Here is a 27,448-nt window from a genome sequence, read left to right on the forward strand (position 1 = left end):
CATTTCTCTTTATGCAGAACCCACTTTGGTATGACATATCTGGAGCAGAGAAAAGGCTAACATGCTTATTTTGCCAGCTAACCTAAGTGAACAAATAGGTACAGAAAGACTGGAGTGGGAATTGTTATTTTTTATGTGATCAATCAGGTTTTGAAGCAGGCTGAGAGTAATTTGGTGTTGTGCAGGGATGTCAGAATTCCTGTCAGTTATACAAGATGTTTGAATCTTTGCAAGAATGGAAGTAACAATTTGAAGCAGAATTATTTGATTAGGAATTACCCTGTTGTTCCTTTCTGCTTTCAGCTGTAAAGATACTTCACACTTGGGGAAATACAGCAAAGAGAATGGCATTAAGGGAGGAAAACTCCTACCAATTTTTTATCTAACTAGGAAGTAATTTTGTCCAAAATTAAGATGGAGCATCTGATTTTGTGTTTCTATGCCACCAAAAAATTATAGACCTTGATGTTATTTGAAGAAATTCCTCAAACATCTAGAACAAGGCATGCCAATGAGTGGGGATTTCATTTTTCAGCAGATGCTGCAGGAATGTTTGGGTGTTTTTTTGCTGTAGACATATTTTAAGGATACTATATTTAAAAAACACAGATCACTGTGTATTTCAGCAATGGAATCATAAAAGGTCCTTTGTGTTTCTGTGGGTGAGAGCTGGTTTATCAGTGGTTTTTGTTTGACTGGGTGTTTAAGGTGGATGATCTTGGAGGATGGACTGTAAGAGGTGAGGAGCCAGGGGGCAAATCTGATTTATTGATGGCAGGACAGGCAAAGAACTAAAAAACCACAAAAGAAAAGTATGAGGGAAAACCGCAAACTTAAAAAACCCCACAATCCTAAAAGTGGTAGGTATGGGTAGTAGAGGGGTGAGAAGGAAAGGAGCAATGGTATTTCATGAAGAGTTTTTCAGACCCCCTTTGACCTCTGGCCCTGCTCCAGCTTGTTGGAGCAGGGTCTACTTTCTTTGCATGTGCTGCTTCAACTTTATAGAAAACACAGCACCAGAGTGCTGTGTCTTCCCTTTCCCGTTCCCTGTCCTTCTCCACCTCTGAAAGACTTTGTGTCTCTAACATGATGGAGTTCCTTTTTTAGCACTGCTCCCATCACAGCCTCAGAGGTGGAATTTCCCTTCCTGCCCTGGGGGTGTTGTTGCCCACTGAGCAGATGGACAGTGCTCACCTTCAGCACATCCTGCACATCCCTGCCCTGCAGGGGAAACTTCCCAGGATGTGCTGACCCAGTGCCCCTTCAGGGTCTGCAGCTTTGCTGTTGGATGGGCAAGGGATGTGAGGCAGGAGCACAGGGTGACTCAGTGGCCCCAAGACCATCCTCACCACTGGGCTCTGTGCTCAGCTGTTGGCTGGTTTGGTACCAAGCACATTTTTCCTTGAGTTTGAAGTTAATTTCTTTGTAGTCTGGTGCGTGAGCACAAAGTGGCTGAGGCAGCTTCCATGTCATGTGGTGGCTCCAAAGGACAATAAAGTCACCTCACCCCTTTGCCAGGAGCAGGGGGAGTGTGGCTTGCACCAGCCACATGCTGCTACCCAGAGTGCACCACCTTGCTCTTCACATCAGCCTGTCTTTGTCACTTGCTCCTAAATTTGACTCAGAGGCTGCTTTAGCAGCAGGTTCCCTCTGTTCAGAGGGTATTTTGCTGCCAAAACATACTTTTAATGAGAAGACCAGCTGTTCTCCCTCAGGACCAAGCTTCCACTTGCTCCTTAGTTGGCTTCTTAATTGTCTTATCACTGATGAATAATTTAATAATTTTTCTTCAGTATTTCATAAATTTAGAGGTTTGTGGAGTCTCAGTTAATAAAAATATAATGTACAGCAACAGAGAGTTGGTTCTCTTCCCTTCCATTCGTGGCACAGCTTGTCATATTTCCCTGATCAGTGTCAAACAATATGCAGCTAAATTGAAATAGTGAAACCAGATCAAGATGTCTGTCAGCATCCTACACTGATGTGCAGTTTGGGTTTTATTCCAGACTATTTTATGATGCAGAAAATCTGCATAGAGCAGTCTTCAAGCTTTAAGGATGACTGGCTTGCATGCCCTGTAGAGAGTAGTTTTTGCTCTTGTATCTCTCTTAAAATAACTTTCAAGCTAACTTGACATTAGCTTGAAAACCTAACCCCCCCCGCCCATGGGTGGGACTTGTGTTATGTATCAAATGGAAAAATCTTTGATCAGCTGTGTGACCTTGGTTTGGGGTTTTTCTTGTTTTTTAACAGGTGTAAGAGGTCTGGCAGAATACTGCATTTCTGCATCTTCATCCAGTGTAGAGGTTTCCTCGTTAGTTTCTGCTTACTGAGAGGTGTAATTGAAATATTCTGCTTTTAAAAAACAAACACACCCAAACCAAACCTGTTTGAGACAATAGTTAAACATGGGACACTTTCTGTTTGCACCCACTGGAATTATTTTTCACATGTTTTTGTTGGTTGTGACTGGAGAAACCTGTCAGATGTTGGAAGAAGAAAAAGACCTGGGTGAAACTGGTGAACCAGAGTTTGGGCACACAATTCCCTGTGAGTTCTCCGCCCTCTGTTTCAGTAAAATTCTGATAACATCCTTTCCTTACTGGGGTTGTTTGTGAAGCACATGAAAAGAACACACAGCAGATCCTGTGCAGAGCACGAGGTGTTATCACTGCTGTTACATTCTCTTGTTGGTATTGATCATTTCCATGTGTGTGTCCCTGACTGCAATCACTTTTGAGAGACAAAAACTCCACAGCCAACGTTGCCACAGTACAGCATGATTGGGTTTAGGGTCCCTTTCTCTACCATGTTTAACTGTCCAGTTTAAGGCCTCCTCTGCCCTCTCATGTTTGTGAATATTTCTTTCAGGTGCATTCATTTGAAACGAAATCTTTTCTATGTAGACATCATATTCCTTTAGTACTGTGTATAAGAAAACCCTGATTTTTAAGAGCTCTGTTAAAAAATTATACTTGTTCCTGATCCAGGTGCCATGTGCCTGTACCCACCTTCTGATAACCTTCTGAAAGTGCAGTTTGATTTTTATTATCAAAATTAATTCCTCCATTAGTGAAATTGTATGAGTTGACAAATGAGTGTAAATTAAAATCTTTCACACATAACAGACAAAAAAATTACTAAAAATAAATTGATACCTTAAATTATTTTTTTTATTTGTAAGGTAACTTTTATTGATATGGAGTCACAGCTACCCAACGGCAATAATTTAATCTGATAACTTTATTTTTTAAAGCAATTTGATTTTCATTCATTCCATGGTAAGTATGGACACCCAGTAAGCATCCCACTACCTAAAACCATAGATATCTGTTATTTTTCTGGTAACAATATAACAAAAAAACCTTTCACTTTAAACACTACACATGTTTAGGGGAAAAGAAGTCCTCCTTGCCTTGGAATTTCTTAAGCTTGACAACACATGTGTTCCTAAATGTTCCTCTGACCATGTGGTTCACAGGTCTGTGAAGAAAAGTAAGCGTGTCTCTAGGGAAGATTTAACACAGAGTTTTCTTGCATATTAATTTAGAAATAGGAAGATTTTGTGCTGTCATTCTGTATCCTAGTTGTGATATCAAATTAAAATATTGTTTTTGGATTTTTCAAATATATAATTGCAATTTAATATCTGCTGTATTAGAAGTGTTGACAAATTAATGCAAACGGGCTCGTTCTTCTAGTGGGCTCATGAGAGGTGGAAACAGCAATGGCTCCCTGAGACTGCTTCAAAACATGTGGAGGGGGAGACTCTTGATCCAGGTCTACCAGACTAAATCTGATCCAGACCACCCTGTCCAAAAATTATCTGGTACAGACCAGGTGTCAGTGAGCTTCTGCTCTCATCTGCTGATAACTCCTTGCTGATCTGCCTGTGGCCTATAATGTATCACACATAATTGCCAAAAGCTTCATTTCTCCGTGGGAGAAGCTTCTGTAAGAGCTCTTAGGACACATTTATTTTGTGTCTTTGTCCCCTCTCTTTTTCTGACTTTCCTTGCCCCATATCTCAAAGAAGTCGAATTGTCTGACTGGTTGCAGAATGTTCATCTTTCCTCCTCTGCCATGATTTCACAAGCCAACTTCAGTGTCAAAAACTTTTCTTCCTTGGTCTCTGGGTTTGCTGAAATTCATCTATCATATTATGGCCATACCTGCCCTGAACCTTTTCTGTCCAAGGGATTTCTGCAATCCACACTTAGGGTAAAGCAGGGATTTCAGGCACAGGTTTTGATTGTTTCACCTCATTAGAAAAAGCTGCTAGCAATTTTTGAAGAGTCACAGAGGTTTTACCCAAATTGATATCTTGATTTTTAACTACTCTCAATATCCTCTGTCTTTAGTTGGATAAAATATTGTGGCCATCCTCTTTTCCCAATTTAAAATTACTCTTTAGCATTGTCACTGTCATGATTATCAACACAGCATGGCACTTGAGAGGTGTATGGCACTTGTGGGCTGTTTCCTTTCTGCTGTGCTACAGAGTGAGGTTTTTTTCACTTTCTTTTCACAGTATCAAACACCACTTAGTTCTGTGGCAGCCTCAGACATTCTGAAGGTAAAAACAGTATATAATGCAATTATGATAGCTGCTTTTTACACCTTAAGTAGGAAGTGGAATCTGTTCCCTCCTTTCTCAATTAATACCATATTTCTGTGGCTTTTTACGTGGGTGGCTTTGACTTTGCATTGCTGGGCTCAGACAAATAAAACCATGGCCTTGAGCTGGGCCAGGCCTGTAGAGCTGGTGCTGGTGTGAGAAGCTGGGGTGAGGCTGTGCTTCCAGCACTGTGTTCAGTGCAGGTGATGGGTGGGGCTGTGCTGTTCCCACTCCCCTTGACCCTGGGAAGATGCAGCATTGCCGAAAGGCATTTCAGTTCCCTGCCTCCTGTTTGTTCTGGTAATGTGGGAACACTCCAGTGTTTGGTATCTGCCAGGATGATTACACAGCCTCTTCAGGCTGGGAATTGGATTGCCTTCCCCGTGCTGGCCAGGGAAGAGCAGGGCGTATCTGAAGTGGCAGCCCAGAGCACAGCTGCACTGTGGTGCTGCTGTGGGAGCTGGGCAGGGGGGCAGCAGCAGCACAGCCCCAGGAGGTGAGAAGTGATGGTGTTTCCTGTTTCACTGATTATAAGCAATTAGATGGGTCTGTTTAATTTTTTTTTTTTTTTTAATGGAAAAGACCCATAGCCTATCAATTCAGGACAGCTCCCAGCCAGGGGATAATGTGCTCTGACTCCATGATTCAGAAGGCTGAACAATTGCTTTATTAAGCTATACTATATTACACTAAGTTATATTACATATTAATACTATACTGTACTACTGAAGTACTGAAGAAAAACCTGTGACCCCTTACCAGGCAGTCACAACACAGCTGTGACCTAATTGGTCAATCAGTCCCAACAACCATCAGCAGAGTCCAATTAACAAATCACTCTTCATTAAACAATCTCCATAACACATTCCACATGTGCCAAGCAACAGGAGCAGCAAGTAGAGATAAGAATTGTTTTCTCTCTCTGAGCTTTCTCACTGCCTTCCCCAGGAAAAATCCTGGGAGAGAGAATTGTGTCTCCCTCTGTTCAGAGAGTATGTGAATACAACAGCTTTGTTCTGAGAGTCTCTTCAGACTCCCTTAATAGAGAATTGCAGGAAGGTTTAATGTCTTGGTAAGGATTGACTCTTTGCAAGGTGTTAGTGATGCTATTTAGAGAAGACACTTGATCTTTTCTACCTAGGCAGTTCTCAGTGGGCTGTTTCCTCTCTGCTGTGCTACAGGGTGAGTTTCTAGCTTGCAGGAGATTTTTCCATGGTAAATGCAGTAGGTAGGGAAGTTTTTGCTGCAGTGCTCCTGAGAGAATTGCTGGCCAGCACAAGCTCCATGGGTGCCTCATCACGCTGGTGCTGCTCAGTAAATGTTCTGGTTTGCAAGCAGGCTGGGAGGCAGCTGCAGGCAGGGCTGTTTGGGATGGAGCTGCTCTGAGGCAGCACTGCAGCAGCTCCCAAAGCAGCACTGGCCTTCCCCAGGCTGGGCTGCAGCTCCTCTGCCCTGCTCTGAGCCCTGCATCCCTGAGAGCATCCCCTGAGGCTTGGCTTTGCTGCCAAGCTCTGCCACACCTGGGCGAGGAGGGCTGGCACTGAGGCTGAGGGTGGTGGGACCTGGGATCAGCCCCTGCAGAGGGGCACATCAGGCACTGGACTTTGAGAAGCTCCCAGTGAGAGAGCCCCATCATTCTCACAGCTGAAATCATCTTGTATTCATTTCTCTGTTTTACCTTGTAAAACAGACTGGGGGGTTGCAGTTGCTTGTAGTTGTTTGGATTTTTTGGTTTTTTTTTTTTTTCCTTCTCACACAAAACCTTTATTTAAAGAATTAAGATTTGCTGGGTTAATGTTGGCTCATGTGCTGAGTAATAAACTGTGTGAGGCCTTTCATACAGCACTTTAATTAATTAATTTACTTTACAATAAAACACTTTTCTGTATTTTATTCATTAAGCCATGGTTTCACCTGAGTAACAGAGTATTTTACTTGCAGTAGCTGAAGATAATGTCTCTGGTACCTTGAAAAGTCAGGAAACTTAAACAGGACTTCTTATCTGAATGGTTTGTGACTTTCCTTTTTAGTCCAATAACAACCAATAAAGAATTCAAATGAAATCTCACTGCCTGTGAAAGAAATGCCAGTCATGTAGTATTGCAGCTTGCAGTACCCTGGAGGCAGACAAATCCTTGTTTCTGTCTTGTACCTCCTTGTATCTTGCCTGCTTTTAAAAAGAGAAATAACCCATTGAAAAGCCTGATCCAGTGCTACATGTACATTGCATTACATTTGCTTTTCTTTACTCTAGAATTCTGCAACATTCCTCTTACTTTTTCCATATATTCCACACAAATTATTTTTACCTGTTGTACATGTTGAGAAACAGATGGTCCAGGTAGTAAATACCTGGCTTCCCAGGAGCTGTGAAATTGAATTCTCCCAGGTAGCTCCTCCAGGAACCCTCTATTTGCTGGTATATGTCAGTGAGCCTTCATGTTAATGATGCTTATATATCAGTGTTTGTTTCCATCAGTTGATTATCAGGCCTAAAAGTAAAACTGTTTTTAATTATTATTTTCAGGCTTTTTGAGGGCCAAAGGAGTTATATTTTAAGTAATTTTGGAAAAAAAAAAGGTCAGACTCTGAAAACCCATTGAAGAACCTTGTTGCAAGATAGAACTTTTCGGGGTTTTTTCCTTTCAGAGAAGAAAAATATTATGTTTTTGTTGATCCTGCTGTTGAACTGAAAAAAAAATCCAGATTGGTGTGCACTGTGCATTATGGTGAGTTGTCCTAAGGCAGTAGTATAAGATGAATAAGAAAAAAAAAATCAGAAGTTGAAAAATTTAGTGCTGCTGGGAAGAGATAATACTGCCTCAGAAACAGAGAAATTACGTGATGCTGAAAGCCTGGTTCAATATATTTCATTTCATTTGTAGTTCAGCTGCCAAACTTCTCAGTGGTGCAACTTGACCTTACAGATTCTTCAAACAGCAGAAAGATTCCAGATCATTACTCTGCTGATAGACCATTCCTTCTCTTCAAGAGTTGCAGCACCTAGAAGGCTGATTTATTAAAAAGCTCAGTTTCCTAGTAGATCTTCTTCCTGACATAATTACTTTAGAAATTTGTTTTGAGAGACTCTTTCTGGTATGAAATTTTTAGGAGGTTGGGTTTAACAAAAAAAGAGTGTTTTGGACACTGTGTAATACCTTCTGTGACACTTCTGAAATAATCAAGGTCATGCATTGCATTAAACCACCTGTGACTGGCATTTCTTTTCCCCTTGGAAACCAAGAGTTCCAGCTCACTGGGTGATGCAAGATCCTCAGTGCTGCTGTAACAGCCTCAGGGATGACTTTCTATTGCACCTGACTCGGAACTCACAAGGAATTGGAAATGATGGCACAGTTATTCTTATGTCACCATGACAATTTTCAGGGTTCCCCACAGACCAGTCAGAGAAGCAGCAGCTTTCAGGCCATAATCCTGTCAGGAAAATGTCACCAGGTTCCACTGCTGGCCTAAATATTTCTGTTCAGAAATTTCTGTGTGTTGTTCAGAAAAATCTGTATCTTCATTTTCACTTTGGTGTGATTCCCAGTGCTTCAAATTGTTTGAGCTGAGGCAGGAATTTGTCTGAGTCTTTAGACAGGGTCCAGCTCTTTCCCATTCTGCAGAGCCAAGCCTAGAGAACAACATTTACCTTTTTGCTCTAGAATGTTCCATGGTAATGATGACAGTAAATGTCATCATTATAGCGAGCTTCATTGCTTAGAAATAGAACTGCCTGCTTTTCTCTTTAGTTCATCTTACATCAGTGCCTTCTTCAAACAATAGTGTGAATGGTGCTCATGTACCTGAGCTGAAGATAAATACATCCTTAAACTCTCTGAAATATGTTTCATACTTACATCAGTATTGGGAAACTGAATTAAAAGATAGATTGAAAAAGAAGTGGGCTGATTCTTTTTCAGTTAGAAAGAAGAGAACTCCAACTTCTCTTTCAATATTTGAAATAGTGTGCCTACCTTTTCACATATGTGTAACATACTCATATATAAATATGTGAAGTGCCCCAGGACACTGAGTCTGCATAAACATTATTATTGAAGTGATGTGATTTGCCACTGACCAGACATTATTTCATGCAGCCCATGCACCTCATGCAGTGTGATAATGAATATTTAAGAGAGGTATTTCAATAAATATAATTAGTACATGGTGTCTCAGGGAATACTGTCTTGTAGAGCAATGAGTTTGAACCTTTTTGCAGGTGACCCTCATTTGAGAGAGGAGGTTTGGGAGACTGTAATCCCTTAGGTTTGACTCCTGCTGAAAGGTCCAGTTTTGCTTTTGCTTGTATGACTGTGCACACTGGATACTGTGGGCAAGCAATGGGGTATTTCTACTTCTTTATTTTGGTTGATTTGGGGTTTTTGTGGGGTTTTTTTTTTGGGTTTTTTTTTTTTGTCAGAGCAACATTTAATTTTGTACTGTAATATTGTGCTGGGGCCATGGCTGCAATGCACTGGCAGACACTGATAAGTGACTTACTGTTTCATATCACACATTTACTGAATTTTCAGTTTGAAATGTACAGGCTGGGATGACAGCCAGTCATTCAACCTATTCTTGCCTCAAGGAGTGTAGAAAACCAGGCAGACAAAAGAAGGAACACCTGGCAAATGTCTTGGGTTTCAAACAACAGGAGAGAGGGGTAATGGTATCCATGGTTAGGAGTGAGATAACTTTCTTCTGTGCAGCATGTGTTGAAAACATTTTCAAAAGATTGAGATGCCATTTAGTGAGGGCCTAGCACAAAGCAATGTAGAGAATGAAGCAAACAAACAGGAGAACTGGAGCAGAGACAGCACAAAGCCCAGCCTGTGATGCTGGGCAGGAGCCCTGGTGCCAGCCTGCCAAGCTCCCTGGAGGCTGGGGCTGGGCACAGCAGCTCCTGTGCCACTGTCACACTCCTGCTCTCCCTGCCTCAGAGTCATGTGAGCTGCCTTGGAACATGGATTTAGCTTGGAAGGTGGCCCTGTGGTTCTGTGAAACACCCCTTACTCTCTGGGATGGGATGATGTGTTTCCTTGGGAAAACAGAGTGGCAGAGGGATTTGAATAAAGAAGCAACAGTGCTGCAGACGAGGTTTCTAATGCTGGCTGACAAGGGTTGTCTGTGGGCTTTATAATGATTTTCTTTCAACTCATCAGCTTCAGTTTTGGGGTTTTTTTTGTTCAGTATTTGCATTGTTTAAAGCATAAGGAAAGAGCTGTGTCATTGTTCATTTCAGAAAAATAATACATGTTTGGGTTTTCCCTTTTAGTTCTTTTGTGAAAAGGAGTGATGAGGAGGTGTAATGTCTCTTTAGCATTTAATAATGTCACAGAGGATAATTCAGCACAACTAAGATACAATCTCCATTACTTTTTGAGGTAGTACTGACAAAGAACTGGGATGCAGGGAAGCAGTTGCTTTGCTTAGATTAGGGATGCTGCCTTTTCTGCTTTGTATTTCACCTGTGATGGGGGAGATCAGCTTGCTCTCCTCAGATCATTGTGTTGCTTGGATTTAGTGCATGAGTTAGGTGAGTGTACCAAAGAAAAACCATTTGACCATGTTAAAGCAGATCTGAATTTTCTTTTGTGTTTTAGCCAGCATTTGGATAGTAAAAAAGCCAAGCAGTGATGTTTGGGAGGGTGTGCTCAGCAGCTCTCAGCCATCACTGATGGACCTGTAACTCTGGGACCCCCAGGGCTCTCTGTGACCCCTGGGCTGCCAGGCTGTGCCACAGCAGCACTGCTATGCTGCCCAGGCTCCTGAAGGATGTGCTCTGTGCTAGCCTGCTTTGTTTGAATGTTTCACCAGGTAAAAGAACAAACTGAGCAACATTTTGGGTTTTTTTAGTATTTTTGTTCTGATTGAACCCAACGAAGTCAATTGGGTAGCTTATGATTGCTTCAAAGCTACAAAGATCAGACTTTGTATTCTCAGATTACTTAATTACAACACAATTTACCCTCACTCAACTTCTAATTTGCAACGAGTGCTGCTGATATTCTTGACTGCAGTAAGATCTCTTGAAGAATGACATGTTGATTATGTGGACACCAGGCCATGATTTTTTGAAAATGCTCAGCACAATCAATGTGTACTAAAATTGATTGGAATTAGATCTGTCTGTTTGTGAATTTAAATGAGAAATTTAAAAATATTTAAAATCTTAAGTGTGGAGAGTACCAGTATTTCAGATTTCCAGGTCTTTGATTTTCACTATGGTTTTAAAAGACTTTTCCTTAAATTCTAAATGTTTGAGCTTGTAGAGTGTATCCTGGTAAAATGACTAATTCAGCTAATAATTGAGAAAGGTCATCATTTCCTCAGTGTTGTCCCCTAGACCAATACTGGCTACTGCTGTACCAAAAATAAAATCTATTTGCTGATGTAAAAAGCCAGATGTACCCCATCAGGACACTCATTGTGCTTAGGCCTCAAATCAAAGGCAATTTCCAGGGCAGAGTGGGTCATGCCATGGGATCCATGGGGCCAATCCCTTTGGATCCTTTAGTTGTGGGACAAGTGATTTCCTCCTCTGAGCTTCAGAGCCCAGCAGATTTGCAGGCACTGCTGGTGAAGTTTTAATTTAGGCAAAGATGCTCCTAGAGAAGTGCTCAGATATTCAGATGTGAATCCAGTTTTATATCCCTGACAAGCTGAACAGTGTTGGGCTCCTGCTTTTGATTCATTTGAAGAGGTTCATGAAGAAGCAGCACATTAAGCTTTTATCTCTCTCATATATACACAAGTGTGTGCATGTCCCTACTTAGTACTTTTTATATATATAAGCTTTTATACATTTTAATAGAAGCTATATAATATTTATATGATGTTAATATTGGTATGTGTTTATTTTTCTATATTAAATGCTACATTTGTCTTGCACCAGATTTCAGAGTTTTTGCAGCTGCAGTGTGAGTTCAGTTACCTCTGCACAGCTCATTTTGCAAAGTATCTCACATTTACTGTGTGGGAGCTGAATCTTGAGGCAGATTAAATAATCTGTGGTAATTTGATTTCAGCTCTTTTTTAGTCTCACAGAAATGCTGTTCATTGTCATTGATGTGCACTTGGCTCACTTTTAAGAACAGCCTCCATGATATTGTGGTGACAAGATTCAGAGTCTTTATTTAACTGGTGCTTCTGTGGCTCTCAGAGCAAAACTGTTTTGTTTATGTGGGTATGACTTTTTTGTACTTATCCTTGAGAAGGAAAAGCTGCATCTAAAGTGAGTTGAGAAAACACGATGCACATGAATCTTTTGAAGTAACTACTAACACAAGGGCACATATTTGTATTTTATCACTCATAAATATTCACTTATTGAAATCCAAGCATGCTTTGTTTAAAGTCAGAACACAGAGTAGGAGAGTAATTCCACTTAAGCTTCTGTGCATGTGGATATTGTCCAAACACATTTTCTTCCTGCTGTGTCTTGCTCTGCATGCTGCTGTAGAATGGCACAGGACCTAGTACAGATTAGAGATTTGATGTTCTTGGAGGACCAAATGGGGATTTTAAACATCAAACTTTATTGGCTAAACAGTCTCTTTTATGCTTAGATAAGACAGAGCCAAGGATAGTGAGGAGAGCTGCACATATGATGGCCTTAAAATTTAGGATGTGTTCATAAAAGGTGACTTTGTATTTAAAGCAGCTGACATTCCCACAGGGTGCACGTTCTGGCAACAGACATTTAAAAAATATAAAGAAACTGCTGGGTAGATTTAAGGCAACATGGGGAGGATGCACAATTTATTATTATTCATTTCTTAAAGTTCCTTGTTAGAGGACAAGTTACACTTGCCTTGTGTAAGCCCCAGCAAACCTGGCTCTGTTCCTCAGCAGCCTGTGCTTCCCCAGCCCTCAGAAATGCTGAACATGAACAGCCTCTCTCCAAAGCTGCTGGTGTCTCTGCTCCCTGTTGTGCTGCTGTTAGGAGGAGGCTCTTTCCCTGCCTCTCCCTGGGCAGGCAGTGTGCAGAGCAGTGCCAGCAGAGAGCTGCCCTGGGCTGTTGGTACAACCCTGGGCTCAGGCTGCAAAACCTTCTGAGATCCTCGAGTGAGACCCTCAGCCCAGCCCTGGCAGGTCACCCCAGCTTTGTCCCTAAGTGCTGCTGCAGCTCAGGGCTCCACGCTGGGGAAATATCCTCCTGCTGCTCTGGGGGCTGGGTTTTGGGTGTCATTTTGGGTCTATTTTTTTTTTTTTAATAACTATTGGCCTTCCTTAACTTTCAGCATTTACTCAGTTCAGCAGCTTTTCTAGACTTCTTTGTTTCATGTGACAAAGATCAGTCTTGCTGCAAATGATGTTTTGTGATGCTTTCTTTTTATTATTTGATTCATTAAGTACAATGAAGTACTTTGCTTCAGTTTCTGAAAACAAACATGCATCATTAAAATTATCATTTCTCGAGTATTACTGATTAATGTTCACTAGAAAACAACTTGATACAATGTCTAAAGCATACAGTTCATAATAGTGTTTGTTTTCTTTATTCTCTTTTGCTGTTTTTATTAGACATAAATTATTGTAATATGTGGAATTGCACATGAACTTATTTACCAGTCTACGTTTATGTTTAGAAAAGTGACAAAGTTAGAATGACACCTGCTTTTCAGATTTTCTTTTCATGTGCTGATGTGATTTTAAATCCATTTGCCTTAATGATTAGAAAAAATATTTTTCATTATCAACTCAAACATGTCGGTACTCAAAGAATGAGAAAAGTTTATATCTTTCTTTATCACTAAAAAAATATCATCTGTCATTTTTCAGTGAAAGAGTCTGAAAAAGTTGCATAATTTCCAGATCTTGCTGTGTGTTTGTGGCATTACTAAATAGAAAAATACAGGCCAAATCCTGATCAAATGGAATAACATGAAAGATACCATCACTGCCTTGCTGCTCTCTTTTCATATTTGGAGTTTAATCTTCTTGTGCTGGCACAAGCCCTGTTCATTTGAAGCTGATTGGTAAAATACAGTGAATGAAAGAAGATTGATTTCTCTGATTAAGTTTTATAGGGACCCAAAGACCACATTCTCAAAGGCTATTTTTAATCCATTAAAGCTCATCTGCTCCAAGTCCCTGATAGAAACAGAGGGTGTAAATTTCCTCCTGGTAGATGGAGGGAATGGTCCAGCTAGGCTGCTATCCTGGCTGCTCCACTGAGGAGACTTTCTCCAGGGAGAATCCATGAAGTATTTTAAAATTTAAATAGAGTCTTTGTCAGCATGCCAGCTGTGCAGGCTGGAAGCCCTGTTTTGTGTTGCTGATCTCCAGTAATCACTGATCTGATTTGCCCAGGCTTTGATGCCCACAGGTCCAAGAGGCACAGTCTCTTTTCCCAGGCAGCGGCCCCTTGAAAACGCCGAGGAGAGCAGTGCCACCACACACATTTGTGATTTGTTTTTCTTTTCTGTTTTAGGCCCTTCAAATCATCACAGCCAATCAACGCTGAGGCCGCCTCTCCCTCCTCCTCACAACCACTCCCTGTCCCATCACCATTCCTCTGCCAACTCCCTCAACAGGAACTCGCTCACCAACCGCCGCAACCAGATCCACGCGCCCGCCCCGGCGCCCAACGACCTGGCCACCACGCCCGAGTCCGTGCAGCTCCAGGACAGCTGGGTGCTCAACAGCAACGTGCCCCTCGAGACCAGGTGGGTGCTTCTGGCATTCACATTCTCTGAACGGGATCCTTTCACCCAGGGCTTTTCTCCTGGGAAGATGAAAGGCAGCGAGAGAGGCCTCAGAGAAAAGGAAAACAATTCTTACCTCGTTTGCTTCTCCTGTGTTGTGCTGGTGTGGAATGTGTTTGGGGATTGTTTACCCACAGGTGATTGTTTCATTGGATTCTGCTGTGAGTTTTTTTGACTCATTGGCCAACTGGGGCTAAGCTGTGTCTGGAAAGAGTCAGGAGTTTTCATTATTATCTTTTTAGCATTTAGTATCTTTTCTGTATTCTTTAGTATAGTATTCTTTAATATAACATAGTATCATGAAGTAATAAATTGGCCTTCTGACAACATGGAGTCAGATTCATCACTCTTCCCCGCCACAGGGCTGGCTGTGCATTTACAGTAGGTGGTGGGGATGGACACCCTGGGGGATGCCACTGGTGGTCCTCCAAAGCACACAGAGAACACTCTTGGATTGCTGGGAGTTGTTTTTGGTGTCCTCTGTGTCAGGGGTGGTTTTTCTGACACAGCACAGGGAGTGAGTGGCATGAGAACAGCCAGCAGCCCCACTCTCTGCTTTGCACTGGAAGGTGCAATAACAGTGAATAACGCTGCTCACATCCCATTTTAAAGCCTTTTATTGACTTGGACCTTCCTTGCATATACAACTCATGCCATTAATACAGCCTATTTATATCACAGGCTCAGGGACAACTTAGAATTCATATTGGCTGTGCTGCTGAAAAATTATTCATTTTGCCTTTCCTGAAGCAACAAACAGAGGCTCACTTGACATTATGCATTTTGGGAGACTTTGAGAAACAATCCGAGATTCATGACTGACAGTACCATAATTTTAATTTATACCTCATCCAGCATGCAAGTTCATTTTAATCTCTTTTGTACATGTTAACAGCTTGATGCCTGTGGGGCAAACAGCAGCATATAAATGAAAAGGTGCAGCACTTAGGCCTGACAGAGAAATAAATAAATAAATGCCTGACATGCTGCTGGTCTAAATATTCTGGTTTGTTGTCATTTGGGGTATGGAATGTCAAACATATTTAACTTGCACTTTAAATAGCGGAGTTGGCAGAGCTGATCTCTCAGAATTTAAAATCAGCCATTGTGGTGCTGAATCAAGTGCTTGGAGGAGCAGGGTGGTGTTGCTTGCCCAGAGAGTGACAAACACAGCGAGCAGGTGGAGGAGCTGGGCTGCTGGGAGCGCTGGCTCGTGCCAGGGTTTCAGCTGCATGGTTGCCACTGGGATGTTATGTTTGGTTTGCAGCTTCCCGGGGCTTTAATGGGGCTCTGCTGGATCACACCCCGAGGAGCCACATCTGGGGGAGTTACAGCCCCATGCAGCCCCAGCCCAGCCCTTCCAACACTTGATTAAAGACTGCGCCTCTGGTTTGGAGCTCTGGGAGGAGCTGGTGTTGGAGCTGGCAACACCGAGGCTGGTGTTACTCAGGGGTTAATCAGTGGTGGGTTACAGCTCCATGGGGAGCAAATGAGCCTGCAAGGGGCAGGGAGTCTGTGCTGGGCAGGGGTGTGCACAGGGGACTGCCCTCACTCTGTCCTGCTCTGCTAAAATGGGAACATGGCTGCCATGAAGAAGTGGAAAGCAAATTCAGGTTATCCAAAGTTGAGACAGCCAAAAAAGGAAGGGAAAGGTATTCTTGCTTGCTGAAGATTTGGAGCTAACTTGGGCCAAATTAAAAATAAAAAAAAAACAGACAAAAAATATCCTGAAACCCTTAACTCTGAACTGCTGCTTCTGTGAGAACCTCTGCTGTTTTATAGAACTTAATTTGGACATCCTGAATTTGTTATTTATTGCTAAGAGTTACAAGATAGAAGTGTTGGTCCTGTTCAGCCAGATTGGTTCTTGCAGCATGGTTCATTGCCCAGGATTTGTACCTACTTTAATTCTGGTGTAGAGTGGCCATGTGCTGTGCCTGGTCTGCCTCTTCCTGCATGGAATTGTTCTTGGGTACAGCAACACCTGAAATGTGTCGTTTCTGAAGGCTCAAGACTGTCCCAGTTTACCAATCTCTTTGCCTGGAGGGAATTCCTTGAGATATTCACAAAAGGATTCTTTGCCATAATCCTGGCATCCCCAAGCCACAGCAGCAGGCATTTGTCTGGCTGGGTTTTTTACTGTCTGATTTTGTACCTGTTCCCAGCCAGAGGTGACTGTGAATGCCTTTACTGACTTGGTTCTTCTCTTTTTGCCTTATCCTGCAACCTCTGGGAGTGTGTGTGTACATGACAAAAGGTTACTTTGTGAATACTGTTATTTTTGGAGGTTGCAGGATGCCCGACAGTTAATTGGAGCTTTTTGGAAGACAGGTTTGTCACAGGCAAGCATTAAGCTATTAGAAAATGTCCTGGCAGAATTGCTGTCTTCCAAGACTATTCCAGAGCTGCTTCAGGATCGATTTTAGCTCTTTTCTGAAATTACACACCTGACAGAGCTTGATGACAAGTTTCATCACAAGAATATTAACTCAAAAATGACTGAAACTGATGCTTCTGAAATCATTGAGGCCTTCAGCATTACCCTGTAATTCTTTCACTTTAAAACTGGTGTTTCATCTACATTAATACCAGTAGCCACAAAAAAAAAAAAAAAAAAAAAAAAAAAAAGTGTCTTTTTGGTAACTTTTTACTTCAGCCTTTACTTTAAAGCTTTAGCTTGCTGCAGAACACTGACCCCTCTCATGCTGCCTCTTCACAGTGCACGACTCTAATTTTTTTATCTTGTTATCTGTTTATTAATCTCAGTAGAGGAGTGCTCAGGAGGCAAAGCCAGCACTGACAGCACCTGCTTTATCAAGAGAGGGTTTCATAACTCTTAGTTTTCATCTTTCAGTTAGCTTCAGTAGATTCTGCTCTCTACTGAAAATGATGTGCAAGTGGTCACATTAGTGATTATGAAACAAAAGGTGGCACCTGAGCTGTCTGAAGGGAATGCTTTGTGTCAGCACTACAAAACTCAGATCACAATTTAGATTCCAGATGTCTCTTTATCTAACAATACCAAGTGCTGAACTCATTGAATAATACAACACACGTCTGCATGTTGCCTTTTTTTTTTTTCTGGTAAGAATATTTTAACCTTCCCTTTGTTCCTTTGCTGTCTTAGATAGTTTGGGCTAAATTCAGACTGTTTGGAGACATCACATTTTCCAAATATATCCTTTCTCTGTCTTTTGTTTCAGTATTGATTAGAGGTTGTTAATCACATTTGGTTTATTTTTTTCATGAGGTAAAGGAAGCTTTTACTGCTTACACATTATTTCATGTGGCCTTTTCTGGCAACTGTGCCCAAATCTTTGGGCATCCTTTGTGGTGCTGGATTTGTTGCATAATTACATTTATCTGTATTGCAGCAGCTCATTGCTTCTAGTGGAGCTCTGAGTTTGCAACGTGCCTGTGCAGAGTTCCTAATTGTACTTATTTAGAATTGTGGGATGGTTTGGGTTGGAAAGAGCTTAAGGATCATCATGGGCAAGAACACCTTCAACTAGATCAAGCTCCTCAAAGCTGGCTGGGAACACTTCCAGTGATGTGTGCTTGATTTTAGGGTGGTGGTGGTTGTTCCTGGTGCAGGTAAACAAACAGGGGCTGTGCCTTCCCTTCCCCTGCCTTATGGCTGCATCAGGCTCCCAGGCTGGCTACAGAATCACTCTGTTTTCTTGGAAATAAGGGTCTGTGATGGAAGGGTTGAAATATCTCTAAGTAAGGACACAGTAATGCATGGCTGTAGCATTTTTATGGTGCTATTTTTATGGTTCATTTCTGCAGTATTTAGCTGCTTTACCTTTAGGCTCAGAGCTGCTGTTTAATGCTCTTTAACTTTTATTGTCCTCTTGCAGTCTGTTTCAAAGCATCTCCTCCTCCTAACAAAGTGCTGGTTTCTACCTTCTCCAGTTGAGAGGTGTTCCTTTATTGCTGCTTTCATCATTGCTTTCCAAGGGGCTGTGTGATGAAAATGCTGCCTTGAACATCCCAGGGTGGGCTCTTCTTCCTTCCTGACAGCCAGAGGGGCAGTGCTCTGCTTTAAAGCTGGGAATGCTTTGTGTGCACAGGGAGAAAGGAATGGCTTTGCAGGGGAGGTTCCAGTGGCTCCTCACACAGCCGGAATCCTCTGGGATGAGAACCCCACATGGGCACTAGGATGACTGGTGAGGAAGGAGAACAGAGGAGCTTCCATGGATGGATGTTTCACTGAGATTGCCTGATTTATTAATGCCTCTTTCAGTACTTTATATTGATGTAAAATTGTTACCATTATAACTAATAACACTTAATTCAGGAGAAAAAAAAAAGGGTAGAATTAAATAGAAATTACTCTTATTCTTCAGTTCTTATAATTAGCCCGTAATTTGAAATTTTTTCAGTCCAAATCTTTCAGTTGCAAAGATAATTTTATATCTATGTCTGTAATTTCTTTGTGCTTGCTCACAAGGATGTGATGTTAGGCTTTAAGGAAGACTGTGACATCCTAAAGTTTCTTCTGTGTTTCAGGAGAAAGGATGATGGCCACCCTTGTGATGATTATGAAATAGGTTTGGACCAATTGTCCAAATTTTGGACCATCTGGACCAGTGGTCCAAATCTGAGGTCATTCGTGCCAAGTTCAGTTTAAAGATTGAGAAATCTGAAAATTTAACCTGAAAAGAATTGCTATGAACCTTAAAAGAACTCTTCAAAATATTTGCCTTTTCCTGAGGTTCAAACTGCATTTGTTACTCTGCCAGTCTGATTGCAGCACAGTCACTCAGGTGAGCCTGAGGACAGCAGTGAGGGCAGAAAGGATGGAGCAGCAATGTGAGCTGTGTCCCAGTGTGCATCATGCAGTGCTTGAACTCAAAGTCGTGGGGTAGCACAGCTGGGAACATCTGCACCCAGTGCTCCAGCTGATTGCAGTGCAGGAATGGACACAGTGCACTGAGCCTGGGCACAGCCTATGGAAAAAGCCAAGAACAGGGCACATGAGGAGAGGGATTTAACAGTGAGGGAAAGCAATATTAATTTTTTTAAGAAAGAAATTAAATATCTGAAACGTCCTTAATACCACGTTCACATTTTTTACCATGTTGGGGTGTCAAGATCAGCTGCAGAACTTCTGAACTGAATATGTAAACTTGAAGTTTCTGAATGTGTTGAAGTTCCAAGCTACAACTGCTCTCTGCAATTGTCTGCCTATTTTCAATGATGTCTCAATATTTTGATATCTTTGTACATGATGCAAAATGTTCTGGAACAGAACAGTGAAACAAAATTTCCTTTCCTTTTGTTAATGCAATTTCCTAGGATATATTGGGCAGAACAAACAACTACTTGGAGCAGTGAAACGAGTCCTCTCTCTAATTTTGCTTTGTCTTTTGTGACTTTCTCTTACCATATACTTGCAGCTACAGGTTCATATGCTAGAGCAGGTTCTTCCTCTGAGACTGAAGGCTGAGGCAAGAACTGAGTCCTTCATTGACTCTTGTTCCTTCATGTGAAGGTTGTAGAAAGGTTGTGGGGACTTTCCAAACAATTGGAATCTGCATAGATGGATTCTGGGCCTGTCTAAAAATCAAAAGCACTTTAAAGAGTCAAGGAAAGCACAGTCAAAAGCATCCCCAAGGACTTTAAACACATTTGGGCCATGTACTTGGAGGACTGCAAAAGTACTGTAAAAAGGTCCTTTACTCCAGCAGGCTACTGGAGTATCATTGTCATAACAAATACAGGCATGAATAGGAGGGAGAAAAGGGGGAAGGGAAACACCACAAAAGCAGGATCCATAATGATGATTCAGAAAATCCATCTAGATGTACTCCCACTCACGTACACATAAGCTCAAAGAAGTTTTTACTGATTGCAGATAATTGCATGTTTTCATGATCTTGTCTTTTGCATTTTTAACTTCTGGGTTGTGCAGAGTGAGCAGGCAGCATGCGTGACTGCACGGGAATAGACAGGCATGTTTAGGGTCTTAATGAAAAAAGAGTCTAGAATTGTGTGATTTTAGTTCCTCTTTATTGAAGTTTGTGTTGACTGATAAATTTCTCTGAGTTCTGAGTTTTATTATTCTGTTCTATGACTTATAGAATTGAAGTAGCACTGTTAGTACTTTTTCTTTTTTTCTTCTTAAGTGAGTAGTTGAATGAAGAGATAGTGGAGAGCTTACATGTATGCCTTTTAAAATAGAAGTGTTTTGAAATTATGTTCATTAATTGATGTAGAAAGTTAAAACTGCATGGACCCATTGAAATGCAAAACACTGTTATCATAATCCTCACCACTGGAATAACAAATGGAGGCATTATTGCACTTCATCACTTGGCACAATGCACCAGCTACTCAGAGCCCTATGGCAAAAAAAGACACAAGGTTTTCTGCTTAAAAAGAGAAAGTTTCTGTGGTTGAGTTGATTGAGAGCTCCTAAATGTTCCTGGATCTGCTGACTGATCCTGCTACACTTTCCTGTACAGACATATGCAAGGACCTTGATTTTTTGTGGTTTTGTGTGTAGCTGTGCCTCTTACTCTTTACCAGGCCTTAGCCAGCAGTTTGATTGCTCTGTTCCCAGAGAATAAAAAGTAGTGCAAGCAGGAGATTGATACATTTAAAGGGCAAAGTTGGCTATTGACTGGCTAACTCCCACAAAAGCTGACTAGGATTCAAGCAGACAGGCTGAGTGGGTGGGCTCATACCTCTTGCTGAGTACCTGGAATCTTTGAGACCACAGACCCACCAGTCAGGAGGGTGATGGGTGCCCCTGGAGCTGCTGAGCTGCCATGTGCATATTCCTCTTCTAGAATTTCTTTCCAAATTGGTGTTCTCCATCTCAAACTCTTGTGATCCCCAGTTCAGCAGTCTGTATATTTCATATGGATGTATCTCTCTGTATTTTCCACCTCACCCTTCTCCAGCCCCTCTCACAGCTCTGCAGTGTCACAGCTCAGCAGCCTCTGAGCAGCCTGGGACAGGGCAGGGCTGTGGGGACAAGCCAGAGCCAGGAGCATGTGGTGAGAGCCCCCAGAGAACTCTCCAGGGGTCAGCTCCCAGTGGGATTAGGGAGAGAGGAGGTTATATAAGTGTGCCCAAGAGGATCTCAGCTTGCAGCTGAAGAGCAGGTGTGCTGTGGAGAGGTGCCCACCCAGAGCCATCGTGGCTGCTGTCCCACAGTGCAGGTGTTCTGCCTCTGTGCCTTTGTGAGCAATGCCTGCTGGCTTTTGTTTCACAATATGACAGATCAAGGTGCCCAAAGGTTGGCACCTGCTTTTCTGTACACCACCCTGCCCAGCTGTCAGGCAGTGTTCAATTACTGTGCTTCCCATGTCCAGCTGTGTCTTTGTTGGAGGGTGGCCGTGGTGACAAGCCAGCCTGGTGCTCTCAGCAGCCTCTGTGACACTGCTCTGCTCTCTGCAGTCTTTAGAACACTTTGCCTGGGGATGTGGAGAACCCAGCCTTAAGGAATCAGCAAGGATTTTAAGGAGCTGGAGCGGCTCTGGGTGCTGGGGGCTGCTGGATCAGGACCAGGAGGTGGCAGTGATACTGAGGTGTTCATCCTGAATTACTCTTCAGTGTAGTAACTTCCTTTTTTTCCTATTACTCTTCCTTAGTTCTGTATCAGTATCTGCAGCAGGTTGAAAATCACTGAAATTCTGTCTTGAGGACTGTCCTCTGTTCCCACAGGCATTTATTTGGGTGTGAGGGTGCACAGCACACAGGTGGGGAAAATGGCCAGTGGGTTTATATACATGTGTATTTAAACAGCTTTCCACTGAAAAATCTCTTTTACTGAGTTTGGTCTGTGGATTTGACATGGTTGAGACAATTTCTTGTAACTCTACCATTCAAACACAAATAGATAACACTTGTTAGGCTTTATTGCTGGCTTTAGAGTTCTAGGGTAGAAACTTCTGTGCAGTTTTACCACATCAAAGAGCCCTCAGCTGTGGAAATGTGGCTGATGGTCCCATGTTTTCTGCAAAAACCTGAGAGAACATACAAATAAATGTGATTTGGGGAAAGACTGAGACATAGGTAACCAAAGCTTGCACTAGTCAACCCCTCAGAGTTCATTTTTTCATAACAGGCATAAGAACAGCTCACGGTTTTCTTCAGACTTGGTTTCTTTTTGTTTGGAAGTCAGAAATATTCCATAAAACTTCACTGTCTGAATTTGGCAGCCACTTTGAGTCTTCCACTGACATAAAATGACTCATGGCTACTTTTTTGGAAGACTTTGAAAACTGCAGAAGGTTTCTCTTTAATCACAATGAAAGCCAGTGTATTATGTTCTATATCCCATTGTTTTCTGCTAAGAATAAATGTCCAATAAAATGATAGACAGATGTGATTTTACCAGAGCTTAAAGATATTTTTAAGTCCTAGAACAGCTAAATTGAGCTGGTACTATTCTCTTGACCTGTAGCTTTTCTATTTATTAATTACTATTAAAACCCCTGTAAAATATAAAAAAGACAATTTAGGCATTACAATCCTCTCTATGCCTTTTTTTCTTTTTTCATACAGAATAAGTTTAGGACAGTATGAGGAGTGAAAAAAGCAATTTATGTTAGAAAATGTCTTTTTCTTCCTTTCTATTACAGTTTTTCATCGCAAAACCAATTTTTTTTCCTCCACTCATTCTTGCAGTGTGCTGCCATGACAATCTGTCAGGAAAGGAGGGGGGAAAAGCTGATTGTTCTCTCAAAGAATATGGAAGTTAATACAGTCTCTGTCAGACCACTGTTCCCTGAACACCAGAGGTCCTTTTGACCTGTGGGAAAGCACATGCTAGGGAGAGCTCTGAATTAATGAAGAAAGCAAAATATAGCTTTTGCCATTTGCCATTAGCACACAGAGCAGTGCTCAAATGTCCCCTGGCAAGCTCAACTTTCCCAGATGTCACCTTCGGGGTGACCCCACAGCAGCAGTGCTGAAAACAGAGGGAGAGAATCCTGGAGAATCCTGGAGAATCCTGAATCCTGCAGCCAGAGCCTGGGAGAGGAGAGCAGAGCACAGAGTGAGCTGCAGGGTTAACTCCTGTTCTGTGGGCAGCACCCAAGCTGCTTCCACAGCTTTTCAAGGTCACTGAAATAACAGAGTCCTCGTGGGCTAGCAACCGTATTTTGTGAATTTTTCAGGGTGGAATTGTCTTATTGTCCCCAGAAATTAGGGAGACTGGGCTGAGATTTAGAAAATTTAATCCCATGTTTTCAAAATAGAAAATTAGTCCTTGTCTAATTCAAATTGCTGATGCTTAATTGTGAGGTAGAAAATGTGTTTTTCAGAATTTGTTTGAGGTGAACAGGTAAGACAGAGAATACAATTTTTTAATTCTTATGTGGAGTGTATTTGAAATTAAGTGAACTGGTACAAATCAGATCATTTCTTTTCATAAGCAGGCATTGTAAAATGCTCCCAGCCTCACCCACTGTGAGGCTGTAATTAATGTTGATAAATGCTCATGTTCTCTCTGTGCAGCTTCAGCCCACAGACAATTGGTTGTACCAGAGCATGTCAAATCTCACATCAAAATATGGCTATAGATCATTGGGTTTAGGGATAGAGTTGAGACAAGTCAATTTGTTTCCATTACTAGCTGAATCTAGATTTAAAACTCTGGGGGTCCAAGTGTTTTGTCCATTATGTTCCCAGTCTTTCTGGTGTGCTCTGCTGTGGTTTAAGGTTCATCTGCTAACCTGGCCCCCAGCTTTGGAATGCCCTGCCAGTTTTCCAAAGTGTCTTGGGGGACATGTAACACATCTCAGTTAAATGTCTTTTTTAACTTTTGAAGGCAGAGCTTGTGTTCTTTCAGGTGGTGTGATGTCTGATAGCTGCCACTTTGTCAGGTGTCCTCATATTGAGACAAAGGACATTCAGCTTTTGAAATGCCTGGGTAGGACAAAATGTGACAAAATTCAGGGTTTATCCAATGACATTCTTTCTCTTTTGCTTTGAGAATGACATCTTCTCCTTTTCAGTCAGCTTTTTTTGCTCCTACCAAGTCCTGATTAGTTTTAACAATATCACAGAGATCCTGTTTGCATGGATAAGTGTTTTGGTTTTCTTTATATACTTTATGTATCTCAAAGTGGATCACAGTGGAGCTGCTTTTTTGTTCTACTTTTTTTGTCTTCTCACATGCAACAGGATATGATTGACATGTTCTATTAAAGCATATCTGGATATTCATTAATTCAATTTTAATGGGAGCAGAGTTTCATTATATATCTGAGTTTACTTTAACAATGCTTTATATTAAAATTTCTGTTGGTGCTGTAGCTGCCTTCTCAGCTAAAGAGGACATAAAATTCCTGGGTTTAAAGGCATTTCAGATAAAGACAGTTCCAAGGACTGTAATTTTGACTTTGGTTCTGAAAGATCTGCTTTTGGGCAGGGAAAGGGTAAGAGCTGTCTGTTCTAGACCCTCCTGAGGATCCAGGAGGAGAAGGGGTTCTGGGCTGAGGCAGGTGCAGAATTAGCCTGGGTGAGAGAGGAGCTCTCCTGCCTGCCTTTGTCTCACTGGGTCTCTCTTCCTTCTGGCTCCCCCTCGCTCCTCATGCTCCGTGTCATTTCAGTCCCTGGATCCAGCCACGGAAGTGCTCTGGTGCTCCCAACGCTGGAGAGCAGCTGGAAAGGACCAAAATGCTTCTGCTGACCAGTTAATCAGGTTCTCCCCAGACAGAAGGAGCAGAGGAGTCAATAGATCTGGTGTGCCACCAACAGCCCCACAACATCGTTTTCCGTCAGTTGCTTTAATTGAACTGTTGCAAAGTAAAGATACATATGAAATTAAGGATTCAAGACATCAGACTGTCATTACTTCTTGCTTTCTTTTAGCTGAAAGATGTTTTTCATAATTTAAAAGGCTGGTAATTTCAAGGGGAAGTCTTCTAGACTTTACCTTTATTCCTTTTTTTTGTAAATCACCTATGATGTGCAGAAGAGGATTCTAACCTCTAATGTCCCTCACTGATAAAGAAAAGAGTGTCTCTCTGTTATAAACTCCCAATTTTTCTATGAAATAACTGGTTAGATTTACCCTCTCTGAGTTTGATTGCATACCTCAAGTCTTCAAAGCACAAAGAAAAAGTTATGACAGTGGATAGATGCTGACACTGTTTTTGTCTGTTTTCTGCAACACACTAGATTTTTGTCACTGTTGAAAGTGATGTACAAGGCCACTTGAAGTTTAAAAATCAATAACAAAGGCAATGTCAAAGTGATTTTTCATGTTCATTAATAGAGTTTATAACTGATTTATTTGAAAAAACCCAAAAACATATTTTCAGAGGTTGTCTTCAAATGGAAATGTTTAATTAGAAATCTGGGGAGCCTAGCCAGCCTTCCTTTTACTGTCTTTTACCTGTATGCAAGTTCTGTGCAATCTCTTATGGGTTTTATTTCAAAACAAACATTTCAAAATGTGTTTAAAATCACTTCTGGTATCCTGTAGAATAGGTGTGCACTAATCTATGCTTGACAGTAGGCACATTCATGATGGTGGGCTGGAAAGCATACTTGGGAAACATATTTCAGCCTCCAACTTCCAAGTTGTTGTTGTCAGTGAGTGACATGGATTTTAAAGCTCTAACAGGTGGCTTGAGAGTGACATACTGGATTGTATCTGAATAAAAATGTTCAACATATTTTACATTGGAAGTCAGACCTGGGTTATTTTAGGCTGTGATTTTGATTTTGGAGATTACTGAGTGCCTTCATTCCGTTTGATTCCAAGAAGCACTTGTTTTTCAGAGCTGTGAAGGGAGAGGGTATGGAGCAAGTCTTCAGAGCTCTCTGCTTAAACCCAGTGACTTTCTGCAAGACCACAGCCTTCATTCTGTGCTTCTCTTTTTATTGTTTACTGGGAACATGTTTGTACTCAGTTCTTCCTGACTGTGAGAAGTTAAAGTAAAGAAACCAGCCTTCCAGTTTGCTTTCTCCATTTCCTCTGTCTGGAATATGTTGACAGCATTTTCTGAGATTCATTTGAGTGTGTTCTATGATTTTCTTCCTAACCAATGTATGGGCAGCTGAAATCTGGTTTTATCTGCTGAGTCATGTGCTCTTGGTAATTGTCTTAGCTGTTCAAGCCATACCTGTGTACTGTTAAAGCACAAAATCATGGTTCATTCTAATTCTGGCAAGATCTTTTCCTACAGGATTATGGGTTTTGCTCAGTGTGTTCTTAGTGGTTTTGCTGGGAGCTTTTGCCAAGAGTGTAAATGAGACTCAGAGTGTGGTTTTCTGAGTGAAACGTTTTTTGAGTGGTGGATTCCAGAGGGAACTCCCAGACATGGGTCATGCTGGTGTTTTAGCTAGGGTGTGGTCAAGTTGCATCTAATTGCACAAAAGATTAAGAAAGATACCCTGACACTGTATTTTAGTGCCAGTTGTTAAGATCTGGTAGCAAAAAAAGGGAGAATTTTCATTTCTCTATTTCTTCTACAAAATCCTTTTTGGTTGAATTTACCAGGCTGTGACAGCTGGAATGGTGCAGGAGTAGGAGATGTTCTCTCTTAACTACAGGACTTGCCATTTTCAACTCTGTTCCATTTTATGTTTTTCAGGCATTTCTTGTTTAAGACATCTTCTGGAACTACTCCACTGTTCAGTAGCTCTTCCCCTGGTTACCCGCTGACCTCAGGAACAGTTTACACTCCACCTCCCAGGCTGTTACCTAGAAATACATTCTCCAGGAATGCATTCAAGCTGAAAAAACCCTCCAAGTACTGTAGCTGGAAATGTGCTGCTTTATCTGCAATTGCTGCTGCAGTCCTGCTTGCCATCTTGCTAGCATATTTCATAGGTAAGGCTGTGTTTCCTCTCTCAAATCACATGGCTGTGTCACAAAATGAAAGCTCAGCAGATGAAAGGATGGTCAATGTGTTTCAAAAAATGTGTGTTCACAGTGAGCAAAGAATATTATTATTCCTTATACTGATTAATGAGGAAAAATCAAATGTTCCAGTCACGTTCACTCTTGTAAGAGCAACGGAAGCAAGAAATTGATTCAGGATTCTCAATGTGCAGTGTTAACTTTAGGTGTCAGATATGCACATCTCATAAATGGTCCAAACAGAGGGATTTAATGACTTTTTGATGTAGTGCCATATGTTTAAAA

At 41.6% G+C, this 27,448-nt stretch overlaps 1 protein-coding gene across 13 annotated transcripts in view; it reads left to right on the plus strand.

The window, feature by feature from the left end:
* Window positions 1-27,448, plus strand: part of TENM2 (teneurin transmembrane protein 2) — a 612,765-nt gene that overhangs the window by 423,056 nt on the left and 162,261 nt on the right. For all 13 annotated transcript variants that reach the window (XM_059860582.1, XM_059860584.1, XM_059860583.1 and 10 more), the window contains 2 exons: window positions 14,058-14,292; window positions 26,895-27,133. In XM_059860582.1, the coding sequence (XP_059716565.1) occupies window positions 14,058-14,292; window positions 26,895-27,133 (474 nt within the window). The remainder of the gene's footprint in view (window positions 1-14,057; window positions 14,293-26,894; window positions 27,134-27,448) is intronic.

This window comes from Haemorhous mexicanus, chromosome 15 (genome assembly GCF_027477595.1).
Source record: "Haemorhous mexicanus isolate bHaeMex1 chromosome 15, bHaeMex1.pri, whole genome shotgun sequence".
NCBI lineage: Eukaryota > Metazoa > Chordata > Aves > Passeriformes > Fringillidae > Haemorhous > Haemorhous mexicanus.